At 41.1% G+C, this 18,489-nt stretch overlaps 1 protein-coding gene across 2 annotated transcripts; it reads right to left on the bottom strand.

Annotated features, from left to right (window-relative positions):
- si:ch73-70k4.1 (Fanconi anemia core complex-associated protein 20) lies at nt 1-6,370 on the bottom strand. Of its 2 annotated transcripts, none has more exons than XM_055048301.1 (4): nt 6,029-6,370; nt 4,782-4,944; nt 3,395-3,873; nt 1-1,590 (listed from the first exon to the last, which is right to left on the bottom strand). In XM_055048301.1, the coding sequence occupies exons 2-4, from the start codon at nt 4,851-4,853 to the stop codon at nt 1,518-1,520; spliced, it is 624 nt and encodes a 207-aa protein (XP_054904276.1). In that variant the 5' UTR covers nt 4,854-4,944; nt 6,029-6,370; the 3' UTR covers nt 1-1,517. The 2 variants fall into 2 exon arrangements, with proteins under 2 accessions (XP_054904276.1, XP_054904275.1); XM_055048300.1 differs by having other exon boundaries at nt 6,160-6,370.
- Nucleotides 6,371-18,489: the final 12,119 nt, after the last annotated feature.

Raw genomic sequence — 18,489 nt, 5'->3', positions numbered from 1 at the left:
TGTTGAAAAATATTTCACAGTGTTAGAAGACTCATGTTGACTTTGTAAAAGCTAAATGAAAAAAAAGAAATATTGCAATTGTAAATATTTCCATACATAAATTACAGTGAAGAGACGTGGGGAAACTTGTATGAAGCTGTATGGAATATGAATGCATCAGATTGTTTTCATCCAACTAATATGTCTTGCATTGTGTACTTGAAAATGTTAGAATTTAGTTAAGTGCAGAATGTCAGTGTGCAAAGCTGACAACATGCTAAAGCCAAGGTGGATGCAGAAGTGGCTCAAAAGTCAAGAAACAGATCAGTAATTAATAGAGATTTGTTTTACCCGTTATGAGGGCGATGGCGACTTCATGCACACCTTGACTTGCATGAAAGTGTTTTTGGTGACAGTTAAAGGGTTAAAAAAAAAGGACAAATGTTTTAAGAAACGGTTGAATCTAATGCAACATTTGCATTTTTGCGTTTGAAAGGAATTTAAATATTGTTTATTTCTGTTAGTTTTGGTTTTCTATATTTATTATGTTAAGCATGCTTATTTTTCACAAGGTGAACCCAACGACATCCAGAAAATCTTCTGTGGGACGATGAGACAAAAGTTGAATTTGTTGGGAGGTGAGGGTCATGCCGTCTTAATGGCGGTCGTGCAAAACGAGCCTGAACTCACAGTTCATCCTGGAAAACCTTCCAACGTGGCTTAAATCAAACAGACTGTGGATTCAGACAAATGATGCCAATTCTTACAGAAATCCACTCCCAGATGGAGGTGAAAGTATAAACAGGCTACCAAAAACATCAGTTCGTACAGAGTGGGTTTAAAGGCTGTTACCATGATGACTAAACCATCCCAACACGGCAAGCTGACCCTCTTCACATATATGTGCCCAATTTCTGCTTTTTAACATATTGCACTCTGCGCTACACAACAGCAGCTGAACATGTCGTATCGTAGACATTATAACAATGTTGTTACTGAGTGAAAACTGGAAAAATACATCGATATGACAAGTTGAGGAACAAGAATCACATCTTTTACATTTCTCTTAAAAAAAAAAGAAAAAAATGTAAATGGAGTAAAACTGAGATTGAAAATCCAGTTTTACAAATCTGAAACATGGAATACGAATCTGAATTTATCCAATAACAGAACAAGCGCCTCATCTCCTTAGCTTTGCAGGCCAATCAGATGCAGGCGCTGGGCCTGAAGGACTTCTCAGCTGCTTTCCCGGGGCTCGGATTTCAATGCAGATAATTATGTTTCCAGCTTTAAGCGGCTCAAAAAGCTGAAAGGTGCGGCTGCAGCCAAAGTTTCTTTTTCCAAAGTCATTTAGAGAAGAAGAATCATCCTCTCAGCGGCCACAAGGGGCAAGTCTCTTCAGTGGCTCAGTCAAAGCCCTCTAACTCTCACCCGGCTCTGACCGTCTGGGATGTGAGTGTTCGGTCTACGTCAGTGGAGTAAATAACTTGACCACGCCCTCCCTCTTCCAGCTGACCCGCCGCCAGCTTCCTGTCGCCTCACCAGGTCATGTCCGCACCCAGCTCAGAGAGACACTGGGCCAGGTGGCCGTCCCGCTCCATCTGCGTGAACCTGGAAGGCCAGAAAGCATCACAGTCAGAGGGTCGAGATCGCCAGGAAGCTGCCAACTAACAAAATAATATATTTCATCCTGCAACACTTTCGCAAAAAAACTCTAGACACTTTACAGGAATCTCATGCAATAAGAACTGGACACTTGGGGACATAACATTAATTGCACACTGAAGGAAACAGGTGAGTGTCTGAGGTGTGATCAGAGTGTGATGGGTCTGTGCGGTCACGGATGTGTCGGCGCGTTCCGTTTCCGATGCGACCGGGTCTGTCAGACAGGATTTCTATTAGCATTTGGAGCAGGACCCATCATCACCAGCTGGGGATGCTAAAAGAACACATGGTGACCGTAAACAGAGCCACTAACATCAGTCATTAACTGGTCAGAATTTACCGAGCGAGTCGCAATAAAACCCTGCAGGGACGTGACGGACAGTGAGCTCATGTGGTTTTAATGACCGTCTTTCAGCGTGAGCAGACCAAGCGCCGCTCTGACCCTGGGGGCTCGTCGTTCCCAGAGCGCTTTATTTGGAACGAGTCATAAACATGAAGGTTTGGATCAAGGACTCATTACTCCCATCACATCTCATCAATAACGAATCCTGCAGCATAGTTCAGCTCAATAAACTAAGAACAATTCATTTCAGAGATTTAGATGGAAATGTAATTTTACTTTATGGGAAAACTCTCAGGATTTGAGTTATTAATATTACAGGAGTCAGAAGAATGATGCGTGTACAAATAATGAGGCGTGTTCAACACCCCCACCCCAACAGGATGACTAACACTCCAATCATGAGCTGCATCTTCATCATCAACAGACTGTTTACCACACGGTAGCTTGCTGTTAGACCACAATGTCTGACTTTTACTTTCAATTTACTTCTATAAATCCACTGACAGCTAAAATCTACTAGTTATTTAAATGCAACTCAAGAGTTTGTCTCTGAATTTTGGCTCCTGCAGGACTTCCTGGTGCGTCGCCATGCACCGTCCTGGTTTGTCTCTCAGGACTTGATCCAAAAGGTTTCCCCCATACAGAAGATTTTTACTGGTAAGAGTGACCCTGAACTAAACGCCAACACCATCACTCAGTGGTACACTGCACTCTTAGTTTTCATCCCACCTGGTCAGCTTGTGTGTGAATGCAGCAGGCCAAGGCGACTTCACATGAACTGGTGAGAAACAGGAATCCACTGGGGATTTTGCAGCTTCGCCGCTCCAATATCAGCTGATCCAAGATCAGATCTTTTACTGATCACCTCAAATTTCAATTCAAATAACTGTTTGTCCCCATGTGGCAATTTCAACACGCATAAGTAATACAAGAAGATAGAAGAGATAGCGCAGACTACAAGTTGTAAAATTCACACATACCAATAAGTCTATTAGATTTATATTATAAATATATAGATTTATATTTATATTATTAGTCTATAATATAAATATGTGAGTAATATAATATTGTTGTTCTACCAGGTTGGGCCAACATCCTCTCTTATGTTCCCTCTTTCTGGACACAGCTACAGGATTTTTTATCCTCTTATTCACACAGACCCTAGATTAGGGTACAAAGTGCAAAGTTGCAAATATTCTGGCCAAGCTGAGAGAAACTGTAAACGTTTCAGAATCTAACCACATTCAGACATAAAGCAGCCAAAACCTTGATGGTGAGTGGGGGGCTGTCATTGTTTCACCGGGTATTTTCCAGAGCTGCCCTCTGCCACTCGTGAGGACTAACGTGAAAGAATGTTTCATTTTAGTGTGAAACGAAGAGAGAAGGTGAGTGATGAGCAGCTCTTACCCAGAAGGGAACACATGGAGACACATGGGGCAGCTCTGCAGAGCTCCTTCTTCGTGTTTGCTAGTACTCTGCACCTCCTCCTCCTCGCCGCCTGGAGAAAACGGTGGGTTGGAAACCTTCAGTGACTCGGCTAGAAGCCGTCTGCTCAATGGTCGGCTCCACCGTTCTTGTTCTCCTCCGAGCCTCGGCTCTCCTGCTGAAGACGGAGCTGGCTTCTCCCAATTCTGAGTCCTGCTGAGGGATCCGGGAGGTTCAGCTTGCTGCTCAGGACTCTGTCTGCTCTCAGACAATGGCCCTTTGTCAGGAGACTTCCCAGAAGGCCTGGTCTGGACTGGAGCAATGTCCTGGGCAGAAGATGCACTCTGAGGGTCCTGGTCCGATGGAAGCCCCGGGGTGAGTGGGCCGTCTTCTGGAAAGGGAGGAACATCACTGAAGAGATCATACGTCCACTGCTCCTCCAGCTTTGGTGTGGCAGGTCTCTAAATAGAATTTTAAAAAATAATAATAAAAAATTGTCTTATTAGGTCTATGAAATTTCAGACAAGCTATCTATTGCCGTCATCATTCACACCAAAAACATGCTGAAATGACGCAGCTGTCCCGAGATCACTGCGTCTCCATTGTTTTCACGATCTCACGGGAGACCTCAGCCAATCACATCACAGAAACTGTATGGTTGAAACGCAAACTAGTGACAAAGCAACGAATCTACTTTCCACGTCTCGTACATGAGTCACAGGTTGCCGTTGACAACGGGTTGCACTGAAATATGTGGATAGAGGAAGCGGAGTCCAATTGGCAGTGATGACTGTGATTTGCTGCAGTGTATTTGTGAACAAACATCAAGAGAAGTCTTCAAGGGGAAACCCAGCATAGAAAACACTCCTAGATCACTTCTTTCTATTTTTTTTTTGTGCATCTGCTCCATCTTCTCAAACCCCCTGTTGGTTTTGGCAGACTGCTGGACATACCGAGTCCGGTTCTGGATCTACTGGAGGTTTCTTCCCGTCAAAGAAGTGGAGTTTTTCCTCTCCACTGTCGCCACATGCGTTCTCAGTATGAGGGATTGCTGCAAAGTCAACAAGACAACACAAGCGATTGTCGACTGTTGCAACATCGTCCAGAAGAAGTGAATGCTGCAAGTCAATGACCTGTTGGGCTTCCTTTCCTCGATGGGAAACCCAATGCACTGTTTGATAGAGATCAGAAGAAACGTATATGATTGAATTATGCTTCCAGATGACATATGTTGTGAACTGCTGCTGTAGAAACAACCTGATCCGAAGTGAACAGGTGCATGTCAGAATTTGGACTTTTAACGCAGCATGTTGATGAATATTTCTGAAGAGAGTCGTATTCTCCACAGGAGCGGCTTTCGGTAACTTACCGCAGCAGGAGGAAGGGGAAGATCAGGAACCGGGTCCCAGAGCTGGTCCTGCAGGTTCGGCAGAGCAGACATCAGTGTGAACGCCCACAGGCTCTCCACAGTGGGGGGCCGCAACGTGTTCCACCATGCTGCTGCTGCTGCTGCTGCTGGAGGCGGCCGACACCTGAAAGCAGCTCACACACTCTGTTCCTCAGCATCACCAAGCTAACTCAGCTCTTTCTTCATCAAACCCGATGATGAATACTTTCCAACACTTAAAAAAAGAACAGATACACTTCGCCAGATTTTTTAAAGTTTTTTGGGGAAAAAAAAAGATGAGTGTGATTTTAATTTGTTGTCTTCCCCGTTATAAAAATGATTTTCAATGCATTTTTAATCTTGGCATTAAATTATTTATGAGGCTCCTCTTTGATCTGGTGCTCTGTGACTCCTTTTGTAAAATAAAAGATTTTTTTTTAAAAGCGCAAGAGAGAGATGTTGGATATCTTCTGAATATATTGAGAGTAGAAGCTGAAGTAGAAGCAGAAACAGAAGCAGGTTTGAGGCAGGTGGAGGTGACAGACCACCACGCAATCAAACTTCAAAACAGAGCGGTGCATTTCACACTCTGTTCTTTTTCAATGAACAGGAATCGGTGCTAAAATCCAGAAAACAACATGATTAACACGTTTCCGTCTTGCAAACTTTCGGCACTGTAAAAGGGTTAAAAGTAAATAATCGTGTCAGGCAGCATCTTGTAAGGTGCTCATTGTTGCCCATTGATGGCATAAAACAGCAGCCAGCTGGCCACCATGAAGGCCTTTCTCCTCCAAACAGCCAAACTGTTTGGATCAACAGCATTCTGGACTGATTAATTGGAAAGGAGAACCTTCTAAATATTTTTCCTTTTTTTTATTTTTATTGATCATTTAGTAAGGGATTGAACTTTTAATAGTTGGTGAGCTAAACTATCCACAACATGCAAAGACTTATTTCCTGGATGGTGAAGATATTGTACCTGAGCATGGCTTTTTCTACACTTGGCAAACCGACTCTTATTGAAGGTTTATTATGACAATTTATAACAACCCCTCAACAATAAATAAATAAATAACTGAAAAAATCTTGGCATGTTAATGTGCTTTAATGTGGCAGTGATCTAAAATGATAGATTTCTATACCGATAAAAGAAAGGATGGAGCTTGAAAACAAGTTCCTGCTGCTGTGTTTCTGTTGGGTTTTGACCAGAGCAAGTCTCTGACACTCACCATGTCAGGAACCCAAAAAACCTCCCGTACAGAGTGAACCTGAACGCAACACCGCAACAGCAGTGCGGCGAGCCAGAAGAGTCGAACCGGAACACGTCCCGGTTCCTCCTGACTGTCCATAAAGAGCTGACCTGCCGGGACGCGCTGCTCCTGGACCTGCTTCAGGGTTCGACTCCTCCACCGAGTTCCTCTTCCGTTTCAGTTTAGACTTCGAGCCGTTTTCAGCCATCTCTGTTTCCGCGCCGAACTTTGAGACGAGCTTTTCCGGTGTGATCCGTGCAACGTCATTTAACAGCATCCAATCAGAAGCTTCAGTAAGATGTCTTGTCCAATCAGGTGAAAGTAAAAGTATTACGGAGAGGCAGGCTGGAAGTAAACCTACCGATGATGAGTTTAGGCAGGGCAGCGCTTCAAGCATCTCTTATTTCCTAAAAAAAAAAAACTCGTTGTTGACTTGTCATCTGCTTTGTTTAACTCTCAATGAAGTCTGAGACCTTGTGACAAAGTCTCAGACTCCTGGCACATTTCTTAACCATCATCTCATCTTAAATGTGAACAAAACAGGCACAGAAGATTTAGGCATAGGGGGCTTCAGTCCCTGCCCCCTTTATCCTTAATCCTTAATTACTGCTGAGGGCATATACATCAGGACTGTATCTGTACTTATAAGGTTGAACTGAAGGGGAGATCTTTTAATGGTTACAACATTCCCAAAAAAAGGAAAAAAAAAAGAGAGGGGCTTTTAGTAATGTTTGTGTGTTCTAAACTCCATATAGGATTTCAGAGCGTTCCCGCTCCACTCCTCTCAGTTGAAATGACTGGACATCATCATGAAATCATTTGGTTTGTAGGTAATGGACCATTCAGCAGCAGACTCGACTTGGAGAACTATTGTAAAGCTTGCTGCTTCTATATTTTTGCTTTGATAATCTATATCAGAGATCCTCAGTTCCAGGCCTGGAGAGCCGGAGTCCTGCAGGCGTCTGTGCTTCAACACATCTGAGTCACATAATGAGGTTGTTAGCAGGACTCTGGGGAGCTTGACTGCAACAAAGAGGTAACGCAGGTATTTGATTGAAGCTTGTTGAACTAGGGACACATCTAAGCACTGCGAGACACCGGCCCTCGACGACTGGATTTGAAGACCCCAGATCTATGTGTCAATGCTTTTCATAGTCTGCATGCATCCAGAATTGGAAAAAGTTAAAATCAGTTTTAGTTATCTTTCTTTAAACATTGAAATCAGATGTTGTTCTCCACCTTAGCAAGCCAGTGACACCAGAGGAACTGAAGAAAGCTGGACTCTGACTTTCAGAAAACGGAATAGCGTTGCTCAGCATGTAAACCACACTTTGCAATGGTAATGCAATCAATGAAAGGATTTGTGATTTGGTTGTGCCTTAAAGCATGAAACAACAGGATAAGCAGCGTTCTCTGTTCCACAGTTTGATTGTACAGTATCATTTAATCCCTGACTCTTACTTTTAATGCTCTAACAAAATTATGTCAGTCCTGCACAAGGATTTCTACTTAGTGCAAAGCACAGCAGGTTACATCATGCAAGTATGCTAACTGTTATGATGGGGCTTTGTTCCCTCTGCAAGGACACACGTAAAGTGGAAAGTTGAAGTCATAGAGTTGGTGGGACTTTCTGAGTCTTTTAAGCTTTTGGCCAGAGGGACGACCAACGGAGAGCAGCTGTAATTATGCAATGGAAAAAAAGACAAGGGAAAGCTGGAGTGAAAGGAAGGAAAAGAGAACATCATAGAAATGAAAGAAGAGGGGGGGGGGGCAGGGTAATGTGTGCAAATCTTGAATTATGTTTATGGTTACTATTCCTTCCTTTTTCAAACTTCTGCACCATAACATGAGGACTGCAGCGAGACGTTTTCTGAACTGACCATATTGCACAATCTTTCTTTCTGTGTCACATTGGGAAAAAACACAAAAGCAGAGGACTGGGCCAGGGTTGTCTGCAGCGCTGCACTGGGAAAAATCCTGCTGGCGCCTGGAAAGAAACCTTACATCACACGCTGCAAGTGATGCTGTGTTGTCCCCCTGCTGTCATGGAGACAAGGGAAGTGAAGATGCCTCTGCAGAAATTGCAAACGTACCTGCTGAATGCAGAGGAAAGTCAAGAAAGACACAGCTCTGTTTGTCTTTTGACAGACAAATGGAGCATAACAACCAAAATCAGATCTGCTGCCTCACAGAGACTCCGACTGTTTGTTTGTTCAGTCAATACAAAAAAAAAAGAAGCCAAGATAAAAAAATTTGACAAAAGCTGAGATTTTAGCACCAATGAAATGATTCAAAATGGTGACAATTAGGTGAAAACTATATTAACACAACTTGAACTTCTCCACATTTTTGTACAGTCAAGCCGTATATCTCACTCTGTGGATTTCACGAGCGACGCAAACACAAAATAGACACATTGTTTCAAAATCTACGTAATTGAAAAGTGTGCGCTTTTCATGTCCACCAGCTTTGGGCATCTACACAGCTCAACCACGGTCAGACGAGAGGGAGTATCTTTAAAACATTAATTTTCTTGTTTTGTCTGACCTTTGACTAGGCCGTTCTAATACCCGGACATAATTTGATGAAAGCCAAGTTGAACCGCCACCCTTTTCTTCTCAACTCTGTCCAGGTTCCCTGATCCTGCTGAAGAAGCACATCGCCATCCAAGCATGGGTGATACTTGAGCAAGTCACTGTCCGACTCTTAGCACTTCCTATCAAGCTGTCCAGAAACAAAACAGCAAACACTACCAGATGTAAGAAACGGGACACTGATACATACTTTTAAAATGTCTGCAAAAATCAAGCGAAATTATTAGAGAAAATTTTAAAAATTAAAAAGCTGCAGTAACCTTGTTGAATAAGCTGCTTACCATTTTAAATACTTCAGTATTCAGTCTTCTGAATTTCACACCTTACCATCAGTTGTTAAGAATTTGAAAAACCTTAAATAAAGTCCAACTGACTTTGTACAATTTTTCCTATATTTGCTAATTTAACTAAAGCCACAGTTTACAGAGCTTAGAAAGCATCAAATGGATCTGAAAGTTATCCATTAGTAGAAGATTACAACTAAAGCACTATCTACTCACTAAAGACTGTCACCAGTAATTGGACAAGTTATCAGACAACAGGGACAAGACAGACACTGGATATATTCCCCCAAACTGGGTCATATTTGAATATGAGACTTTTTCAAGCAGTCAACAACAACGGACACAAATAGGACGTTTTTAAATATTTATTGGAACGATGAGTCTTTTTATGGACAAGAAGAGAAAAGGCGAGTGGTTGTCATTATCATTAAGGTAAGTATCAACAGGAAACATCGACTCGGGCTCCTTAAGAAGCTGGTAAGAAAATCGTTATGACTGGTGATGGACCAGCATGAAGACACAAACTCGGAATCATCATAGAACACATGACGGCGATTATGGAAATACGAAATAAATAAACTGCAGGAAAACAAGACATTCACATCGGCGATAATGGATCAATCACGGGAATGAAAAGGGAACCAGAGGAGCTAATCAGAGAGAAATGGGCATGGCTGTGAAAAGCGCAGGTGGAGGTGATGGATGCAGACCGACAGACTGAGGGAAGGTGAAAGATAAACAGAGAAACCAACACTGGAAAAGAGTGACACTCATGTGAGAGAGCATAACCCGGAGCGCAAAGGGACGAGTCAGATGAATAACAGAACCAAGTAGAAAGAAAAACCCTTTCACAGGAAGAAACCTTCAGCAGAACCAGAACCTGACCCGGTAGAAGCGGCCATCTGTCACAGTTGATCCAGGAACACTTTCTATGTTAGAGAAACTGTAAAAAGTTAATGGCAGCAGCAGCTTTTCAGTTGCCTCAGCTAGGAGAGAAACACAGCTAAACAAACAAGCTCAGAGGCTGTAGTACAAAATCGATGGGATGAAAAGCAGTTGGTGGCAACAAGGTTTTATTTCAGAGACCGCTTTGGCCAAGTCCATCATCTATAGAGAGAGAACATGAAGTTATTGGCAGCAATAGCTCAGCTAATGGTCCATTCCAGGAAGGTCTCACAGGTAAGCGTAAATGCTGGGTTAGATGTGACTTTTACAAAGAGAAAACCAGAGAGAATATAAAGGCAATGGCTTCAATGGGCAGATATGCTCTTGGCCTGGACTTCCTTGAGAAATCTCAATGAGATTTTACTCTGGTAAAATAAAGGTAAGAGGAAAAAAAAATAAAGATAAGAAGAATAATGAGAGCGAACTAAGAGAATGTAACAAAGTGATAAAACGTTCAGTTTGTCCTCCATCAGCCTAAGCCTGCGTCAGCAGAACTACAGAAATAATGCAGGATAATGCAAGCCAGTCTAACTTTTATCTTGAACAAAAAGGGACATTTTTAGCCTACTCTTAAAAGTAGACGGATTTCTGCCTTACTGACTGAAGCTAGGAGCTGGTCAAACAGGAGAGGAGCCTGGGAACTCGCTTCCTGTTCTACTTTGTGAAATTCTGGGAACCAGCAGGAAATCTGCAGTCTGAGAGCAACGTGCTGCGTTAAGATCACATAGACCAATCAGATCTCTGCTGTATGATGGAGGTGGATTATTAAAAGCTTGATCATATGTGTGAAGGAGAATCTGAAATTCTGTTGTAGATTTAACAAGTAGGCAATGAAGGGAAGCTAAAACAGGAGAAATATTGTGTCTTTTCTAAATTTTCATCAGAAGTCTTGTTGCAGCTTTTACATTTGTTGGACTTCATAACTCCAAAAAAGTAACAAATGCTTGGATTAATTCCAAAAGTGTATCTGCACTGTTTAAATATTTACGCTTCTGGGGGGAAAATGTGACCCGTGTGTCCACCAAACCATCCGAAGAGTAGATAAGCTTTGCTCTAAACTCCTTTGCCTTCTGGCCAACAAAAAAAATAAATAAATAAATAATATTTTTCATTTGTAAACTTTGAAAAACCTTTCACAGTTATCTTCACTTGAGAGAGAACTCAAGGATTTCTATTTAAACTATTTTGTTTCCCATTTCAAATGTCTTTTCTGATTTATCTTTTTATCTGATTTGACAAAACATGAAGGATGGAAAACTGCAAATAAACATTTTGTTGACTTACGCACAAGACTTATTCTTTCAGACAGAAAAACGCAAGAGTCATCAAATAAACTTTAAGTCACCGTTGTTTCCCGATTTTTGAGCGCAACTCATTTAAGCTTCACCCATTGACTTTAAAAGGAAACAGAGAGTTCGTGTATAGGGTGCAGATCTATAGATTACAACATGAGACACAAGTAAAAGACTTTTATTTAACTTAAATCAAATACTTTGGAAAATGCTTTTTCCAAACAGTGCCTGTAACAAGCTACTTTTTTTTTCTTTTTTTTAAGAAATTGGTTGTTGACTTCATCTTCCTCCTTTGCGCTCCTCTTTAAACTTTCTTAATGTCTTTACCAGCAGGAGCTCTGAAAAATGAGCCCAATTGGTGCGCAATTCCATCAGATGTTTGCTAATTGCTGCTGGCTAGTCTGAAGGAGCTGAGTGAGGAGAGTCACGGGGAGGACTCTTCTATGATGCGGAACTTGGAAACTGCGTCCGTCTGTCTGTCTATCTATCTATGCAGGCCATTGGCAGAGATGGAGACTGAGGTTTGGTCATCACAACCACAGAAGCGTTAGGAGAGTGAAGACAAAGCATCAACAGCACATGAGGACAGGCTAGCATAGGGGCTCCATGTTGGCAACATTACATGAAACATCTAGAAGCAGGCTTGGCATGCGCTCTGCTGTCTGGCAGCTTTGGCCCAGGTGGGATGAGACGCCTGAAGGAACAGCAAGTTGTGCATCACCCTTCCCTCCATTATCACCAAATCTCCATACAGACAGCTGCAGGCCAGACTTTACAGTCTGTAGCTGCCAGAGTTAATCGCAGTGCTTCGTGCCAGCAGCCAGACCGAACACAAAGCATGTCTGATAATTCTTCCCAGGTCAACTGTTTCCTAAGTCATATAGGAGGATTCTGAGTGTTTTCAGAAATTGTAATATTCAAGGTTATATTTAGGTGTTCTTCACAAAAGTCATTTTATGTTTATGTCCTTTCATTTCCATAAAATTGGAATCACTTATTTTGTATATTTGTATTCAGAAGTTTGGAAAGGTTACTTTTTTATACTTTCCCCCTAATTTGATCTTTCTGTTCTATTCAGTTCAGCATATTTACATAGCGTCCATTTGCAGCAAATGTTGTCTTTCAAGGTGCTTTCCAAAAAGTAATTTTGATTTAATTATACATACATTCCAAATGATTCTCGTTATCAAACTGTGCAGCTTCAAGTTCCCCTTTCTTTCAGTATATTCATGATGCATTGACATGATTGTCCTCGGGTCATAAAAGCAGTTTATTAGACAAAAAAGAAAGAAATAAGCAAAAGCTGGTCATTTGTGTGTTAAAAAATGTCTTGGCGATTGCCACTTGATTTACTGTCAGCCAGCCGATCTCTTAAGTACATCAGCTCTACTCTAAAATAATCCATCCTGTGAAGCAGGGAAACACCTTTAAAAAGCACCGAGAACTAATGATCAGTACGACCTTTAAAAGATCAAAAGAAAAAGTTCAGAAGCAATTCATTGCATATAAAACTTTTCCACCACAGGCTGTTGAATCTGAATACATTACAGTTTCTCTCAGTTGCTTTGGTGAGTTTCTCAAATCAGAATTGAATAAGTTATAAATGCTACTTCCATGCAAACTGCTGTGCATAACCTGTTGCTTTTTCCCCTTTATTTTCAATTGTCATGTTGTAATTACATAGGTCTCTGTTGAACTGCATCGACCAGCAGGAGCTCTGAAAAACTAAATCATAAGTTTTGTCATTTGAGCTTTGACATGCAAAATGCTTAAATGGGTTGTCATAAGATGCCAATCATATTTCTGTACATTTCAATTACACGTTTTAATAGCATTGTTATTCTCAATAAATGACTGCTAAAGTTTTACATCAATAGTATGTGTTACAATTCAACCATTTATAGAGCCACCTGAATATCTTTTTAACAGCTACTGAGTTTTCTTTGCCCTGATGTCTTTTAGTTTTATAATTCTAGATCTTAGAGGAGTTATCATCCAAATATTATATAGTGTTAACCCCTCTTGAGTTTTTTCAGTCTTGAAAACAGCCTGCAGTCAAGTCACTAAACAGTCAGCTATTCTTAGGTTTTATTTAGTAACATAGTAACAAATCTGCTTATTTCATAACTTCATAACCAGCGACCTCCTTTCCTCTGGTTTCTTTCACAGCTACAGTCTCAGATCAACTCAGCCCTCCAGCTCTGTCAGCAGCAGAAACAGAAACATGATACTTATCAAGGAAAACATAGACTATATTTGCTTTGCTTTGCCCCCACATGATGACATTGATACAATATGATCCTTTTAAATACTAGATTCTTGATTAATATGGGTCGTTGGTATGTTGTTGTTTTAAGATCGTGTCCCCTTTTTAACTCTGAGCCCCGGGCCCTCCAAAAGCCTCTGCAAGGCCCTGCCGCTTGCAATGAACAAAAGACTTGACATTCTGAAGCGCTGACATGTTCGCTGACACAGATAATTCATTTTGAGAAATGAGCTGAGCGTTTTGAAGTACAGACTGGAATTTGCAGTTTTTCCAATGGTTTCTTGCTGTTTGAAGAAATTATTTTGAGAAATGCAATTACTGTTTTGCAAACATCAAGGATGATGTGAGAAATGCACCAAAGCACCTAAAAAAATAAAAAAAAAAGCCTATAAATAGACTAGCATTCTTTTCTGAAAATTTGCTTTTCAGGCAGACATTTTGTTAGGTGTAATTGTACAACAGAGAACAGAAAGTCTTTACTCTGAAAATGAGTTAGTGAGACGTCCATTGAATGGTCCATTAATCATTAAATCCTTGCAGATGCCACTTAAGCTGGAATTTAGGCAGCAAAAGCATTTCCCCCGGGCTGCACAGTGGGGACGCCAATACCTCTGTTGCCTCAGAACAAGAAGCTCTCGACTTTCCCCCAAAGATTCCCCTCCAACTCCAAAACCACCCACGCTGGGTTAACTGGCTGCTCTCCAGTGAACATTGCTCAGTCACGATCAACAAATTTTTGGATTTTCTGACAAAAGAAAAATCACAAAATTGCTCCATGTTAGCCGCAGCACTGTGAGTGTAAGCCCATAAAAGAGACAGCGAAAAACACAGAACCCAAACCAGAACCTTTTGCCCAGACACACAAGATGGACACCAAACACTGCACATCACCACAAGCACAATGTCTCCACTGTGAAGCACAGTGGTGGCTGTGTCATGCTGTGGGGGGCTTCTCAGCAACAGGCCCGAAAAGCATTTTAAATGTAGAAGGTCAGACGAAGGCAGCAGAACAAATGAAATCCTGGAGGACAATTAGTTTCCATCTGCAGGAGAACAATGTCTTCAGGGAACATTTATTATCCAGACAAACAGCGAAAGCTGCACAGAGATGGTTTGAAAATAACAATGTGGAAGTTCTGAAGTGACCTAGTCAAAGCCCAGACCTCAATTCAATTGAGAATGTGTGGCTAGGCTAGTGAAGAGCCGTTGGGATCCACTCTGACTCCCTGCTCAGACGGCAGCCAAGAGGGTCAATATCTCTGCAATCAGTTTTTATAATATGTGATTTTATTTAATTGATGTTTTTGTTTAGAAATCAGTTTTCACATTTACATGACTTTTTTGGTCATAATTTTGGTCAAAAATACATTTTCGGCCCCACATATTGTTGATCATGAAAATGATTTATCAGATAAATAAAAAGGTAATAAATTCAAGATCAGAATAACTTATTAAGGACTCTTGTCTCTGATGACCGATGAAATAAATGGGAGTAGTCTGCCTTCTCGGTAATAAATTAATATGTAAGATCTGTGAATCTACTTACAACATTTTCAAATGTATATTTGAAAATCAAACTTTGGATGGGTAAACCAATGGCCGATCCATGGCAGGATGTGGCATCAGGACATGGGCTTATTTTATACCGCTTAAAAAAATTGGATTTTGTAAAACAAAACATTTAACCTTAGCTGTTCTTGCTGTTCATCTTAATTGTTATCATTCATTATCAGGCCAGACTTATGAATTGTTCCTCATTGATAAGGAAACAATTGTTTCCTGCTAAGTCTTGTTGTTGCTCTTCAAGCTCTCCGTGTTTTGCATGTGTTTGAAAGGTGCTCCTTGAACACAGCTAAACGCTGGTTTCAGGTCATGACCCACATTTTAGGCTGCAGTTGCAGCCGGATTTGGACAGGGGACGCTAAAAGAGCAGGAACCACTAGGACTCTCCGGGAGTTGAACTTGCCCTCAACACGTGAACCCAAACCCAACCAGTCCTCCCGGGTTGGTTTGGATTACAGATCAGGATTAACTTTTACTATTCCTCCAGTTTGACTTCTTTTTCTGTAACAAAGCTGAATCTGAAAAAAAAAAAAAAGATTAAACAAGCAGCATATCTAAATATGAAGTTTGAAAATTTACGCTGTGCAGATTTAGAAACGTCAAGATTCCTTTCAAAAAAGTCATGTAAAAACACTGACGTATCGCTGGTTCGCTTTCAACAATTATAAATCCAACCTAGCTGCTGTTTATCAACTTCTGATCGTTTCTGTTAATGCAAAACATTAACAAGAACATCGCCTGTCACTGATATTTCTTCTTAGCACATTAAAGCAGAAAGTACTAAACCACAACCAGACGTGTCGCTTAAATATGTCCTGTCTCACAAGACAACACCCATCCTCTTTTTGGTTCTTCTCTCACTGAACCAACTGACTTGCATAATCTCACCCCTGGACATTTTGAGATGGCTAATCTACACAAATAAAACCCTGAATCTGCATTCTTTTAAGCAAGTTATGTTAAAATAGAATCATTTACAGAATTCAGCAAGCTTTTGTCTGATCTCAGAAAACACATTTTTCACACAGTGACTAGATAAATCAGTGGGTGACAATCCTTTTTGCTTTGAACACACCTTAAAGCTTTGCTCCTTCCCTTGGTATTTGCCCTGCATATTTTCACTGTTTATACGTCGTTGTTATTGGAAAGTAAATCATAAAGAAAAACTCAATGAAATCAAATGTTATTGTGAAGAAGTGACATTTAAGTGATGTGTAGAGACCATGGGACGCCTATGGGGGGGAAAAGTTATGACAATTCTAAGGCCCCCTCCGCATTGTATTTATTTATTTTTTATTATTTTTTGTCAATTACAAAATTAATCATGTTGTATTTTCGAAGACTGTTTTTAGCAGTAAAAATGTACTGTTCCCACTCCCAGACCCAAAAGCATTTTTCATTTGCCCTGAACCTCCTGGATCTGCATGAAATGGTTCATTCCTGCTTGAAGCAGGTGTTCAGCAGCAGTCAGTGGAAACAAGAACGACTGAGGCTGTTACTATGCTGCTAAGAAAGAATAATAAAGTCAGGTTTTCAAAAAAAAAATATAGAAAAATAGAGAGAAAAAAAAAACAAGAGTGTCAATTTATAACCCAAATTTTCTCCAAGAGAGATGGGCAGACTGTGAGATTATCAATCATTTAGCATAGCTACAGACTGTTTGCCTTCATTTCACTAGAATTTAATGAATTAAGGAAACAGAAATGACCAAGATATTTATATATTTAACTTGTACCTGCACCTCTTACCACTTAACAACAGGTGAGTCAGTCAGCAGCGGCTCTAACCCACGTCCCTCCTGACCTGTCCTCTCCCAAGTGAAATTAAAGCTGCAGTATGTAACTTTTACAAATATATATATATATATTTTTTCACATATCTGTTAAAACTGTCATTATGTTGTGACCATATGGTATGAGAGATAATCTGTGAAACATCTATTTTATCTGCTTTCTCCCAGTGCTATCAAGAAACAACCAATCAGAGGCAGGAGAGTTTTACTGCCATCAATCACAATCTCATGCGGCTGCTCCCTCCCTCGCCTTGCTCTGTGCTATGCAATACCGATAAGTTGTTTCTCCACCATTGGCACATTTAGAAGTGAGTGAATGAGGATGATTGACAGCACTAAGACCCTCCTCCTGGTTCTAATTGGTTGCTGTTTCAAATCCAGTAGTCAGAATACAGTTACTTATCAAAGTCACTTTGCGTTCCCATCTTCTTTTGTTATCTAATTGTATTTCCTCTTCACGTCTTGTCGAGTGACCGACGTCTTTATGCGACAATATCAGCAACAGAAATGTGAACGATGGAGGGAGATGCGCATTTTGTTGGTGGAAAAACGGGAACATTTTGAGTTTCTGTCGCCAAGTTTGATTATTATAAGCGGCTTTAGGCTTCTTTTTTTTTTAAGTCGCTTGCAAATATAATGAGTCGCGGGTTGCGCCTTTTTGGGCTCGATTTGAACTTGAAGTTGCTCATTTGGGTTTGGAAATAAGCAGAGAGTCATAATTTGTCCGTCATGAAGGTGGTCTCAGTCAGGCCCTCCCTGTCCATCGTTTCCCGGATGATCCGTCCCGCTGTGTCTTTGTTAATGTCAAGCTAATATATTTGCTCTCAATGATGTCAAACTATCCAGAAAATTGGAAACATCGAGACTGATATGAACAGCACAATAAACACGAAAACAGCCACGAATGAGCGAGTTCGTAAAGTTGTGCAACTCAAAGCGATCCAGACAATAGAAACACACAAAACACGCACAAATTACTAAGTTTTTTTTTTTTTGTACTGTTGCAACCATTAAATAATGTCCTCTTCAGTTCAACCACATAAGTGGAAATACATTGTTGATGTTACTATCATAAAATAACTTGCAATTAAGTATTGGCAAAGATCAATGTCATTTCACTGGTGGTGCAGCGTTGTTGTTAGCAGCTGCTGAAAGTAACTAAAAAAGTCACTTTTAATGTAACTTAGTTACTTTCCAAATCAAGTAGTCAGTAATTTAACTAAGTTACTTTTTCAAGAAGTAATCAGTAATCCAATTAAAGTTACTTTTTCAAAGTTACTATGCCATCACTGTTTACAACACAGAATAATACCATCGATTGAAAACCAAACATTTACCCTGCACTCTTTAAAGCTGCAGATGTCTTCTAACTTTCTCCACCTTCCTTCCTGCTTCGAGGTCTGCTTCGCGCAGTATTTTGCTCGTGTTTGTGCGCGCGTGGTGGCGCGACGCACGTCGTGTGCGTGCTGTGCGTGTCTACGGTGTCAGCTCGGCGGTGAGGGGGTGACGGCTCGTTCCTGGAAGAGCCCGGCCTGCCTGCGGAGTCGCTCACATTCCTGGCTGGGATTCAACGACTGAGCCAGACACACAAACACTGAGGGTGGAGGAAGAGCGGTGGAGGGAAGCGGAGGGAGAGGGCGCGTGAGAGAGAGCTAGACGGGGCGCGAGGCAGAGAGAGAGAGAGAGAGAGAGAGAGAGAGAGAG

The sequence above is a fragment of the Poeciliopsis prolifica genome, unplaced genomic scaffold (assembly GCF_027474105.1).
Source record: "Poeciliopsis prolifica strain line A6 unplaced genomic scaffold, Auburn_PproV2 SCAFFOLD027, whole genome shotgun sequence".
NCBI lineage: Eukaryota > Metazoa > Chordata > Actinopteri > Cyprinodontiformes > Poeciliidae > Poeciliopsis > Poeciliopsis prolifica.
This window is presented reverse-complemented; position numbering and strand designations above follow the sequence as displayed.

Excerpts from the sequence above, each read along its gene's own strand:
- si:ch73-70k4.1 (XM_055048300.1), bottom strand. The coding sequence starts at position 6,326 with ATGCTGTTAAATGACGTTGCACGGATCACACCGGAAAAGCTCGTCTCA. Across the intron at positions 3,874-4,781 it reads TTCCCCTTCCTCCTGCTGCG|AGACCTGCCACACCAAAGCT; the intron begins GTAAGTTACCGA and ends AATTCTATTTAG. Across the intron at positions 1,591-3,394 it reads CTCCATGTGTTCCCTTCTGG|GTTCACGCAGATGGAGCGGG; the intron begins GTAAGAGCTGCT and ends CTGGCCTTCCAG.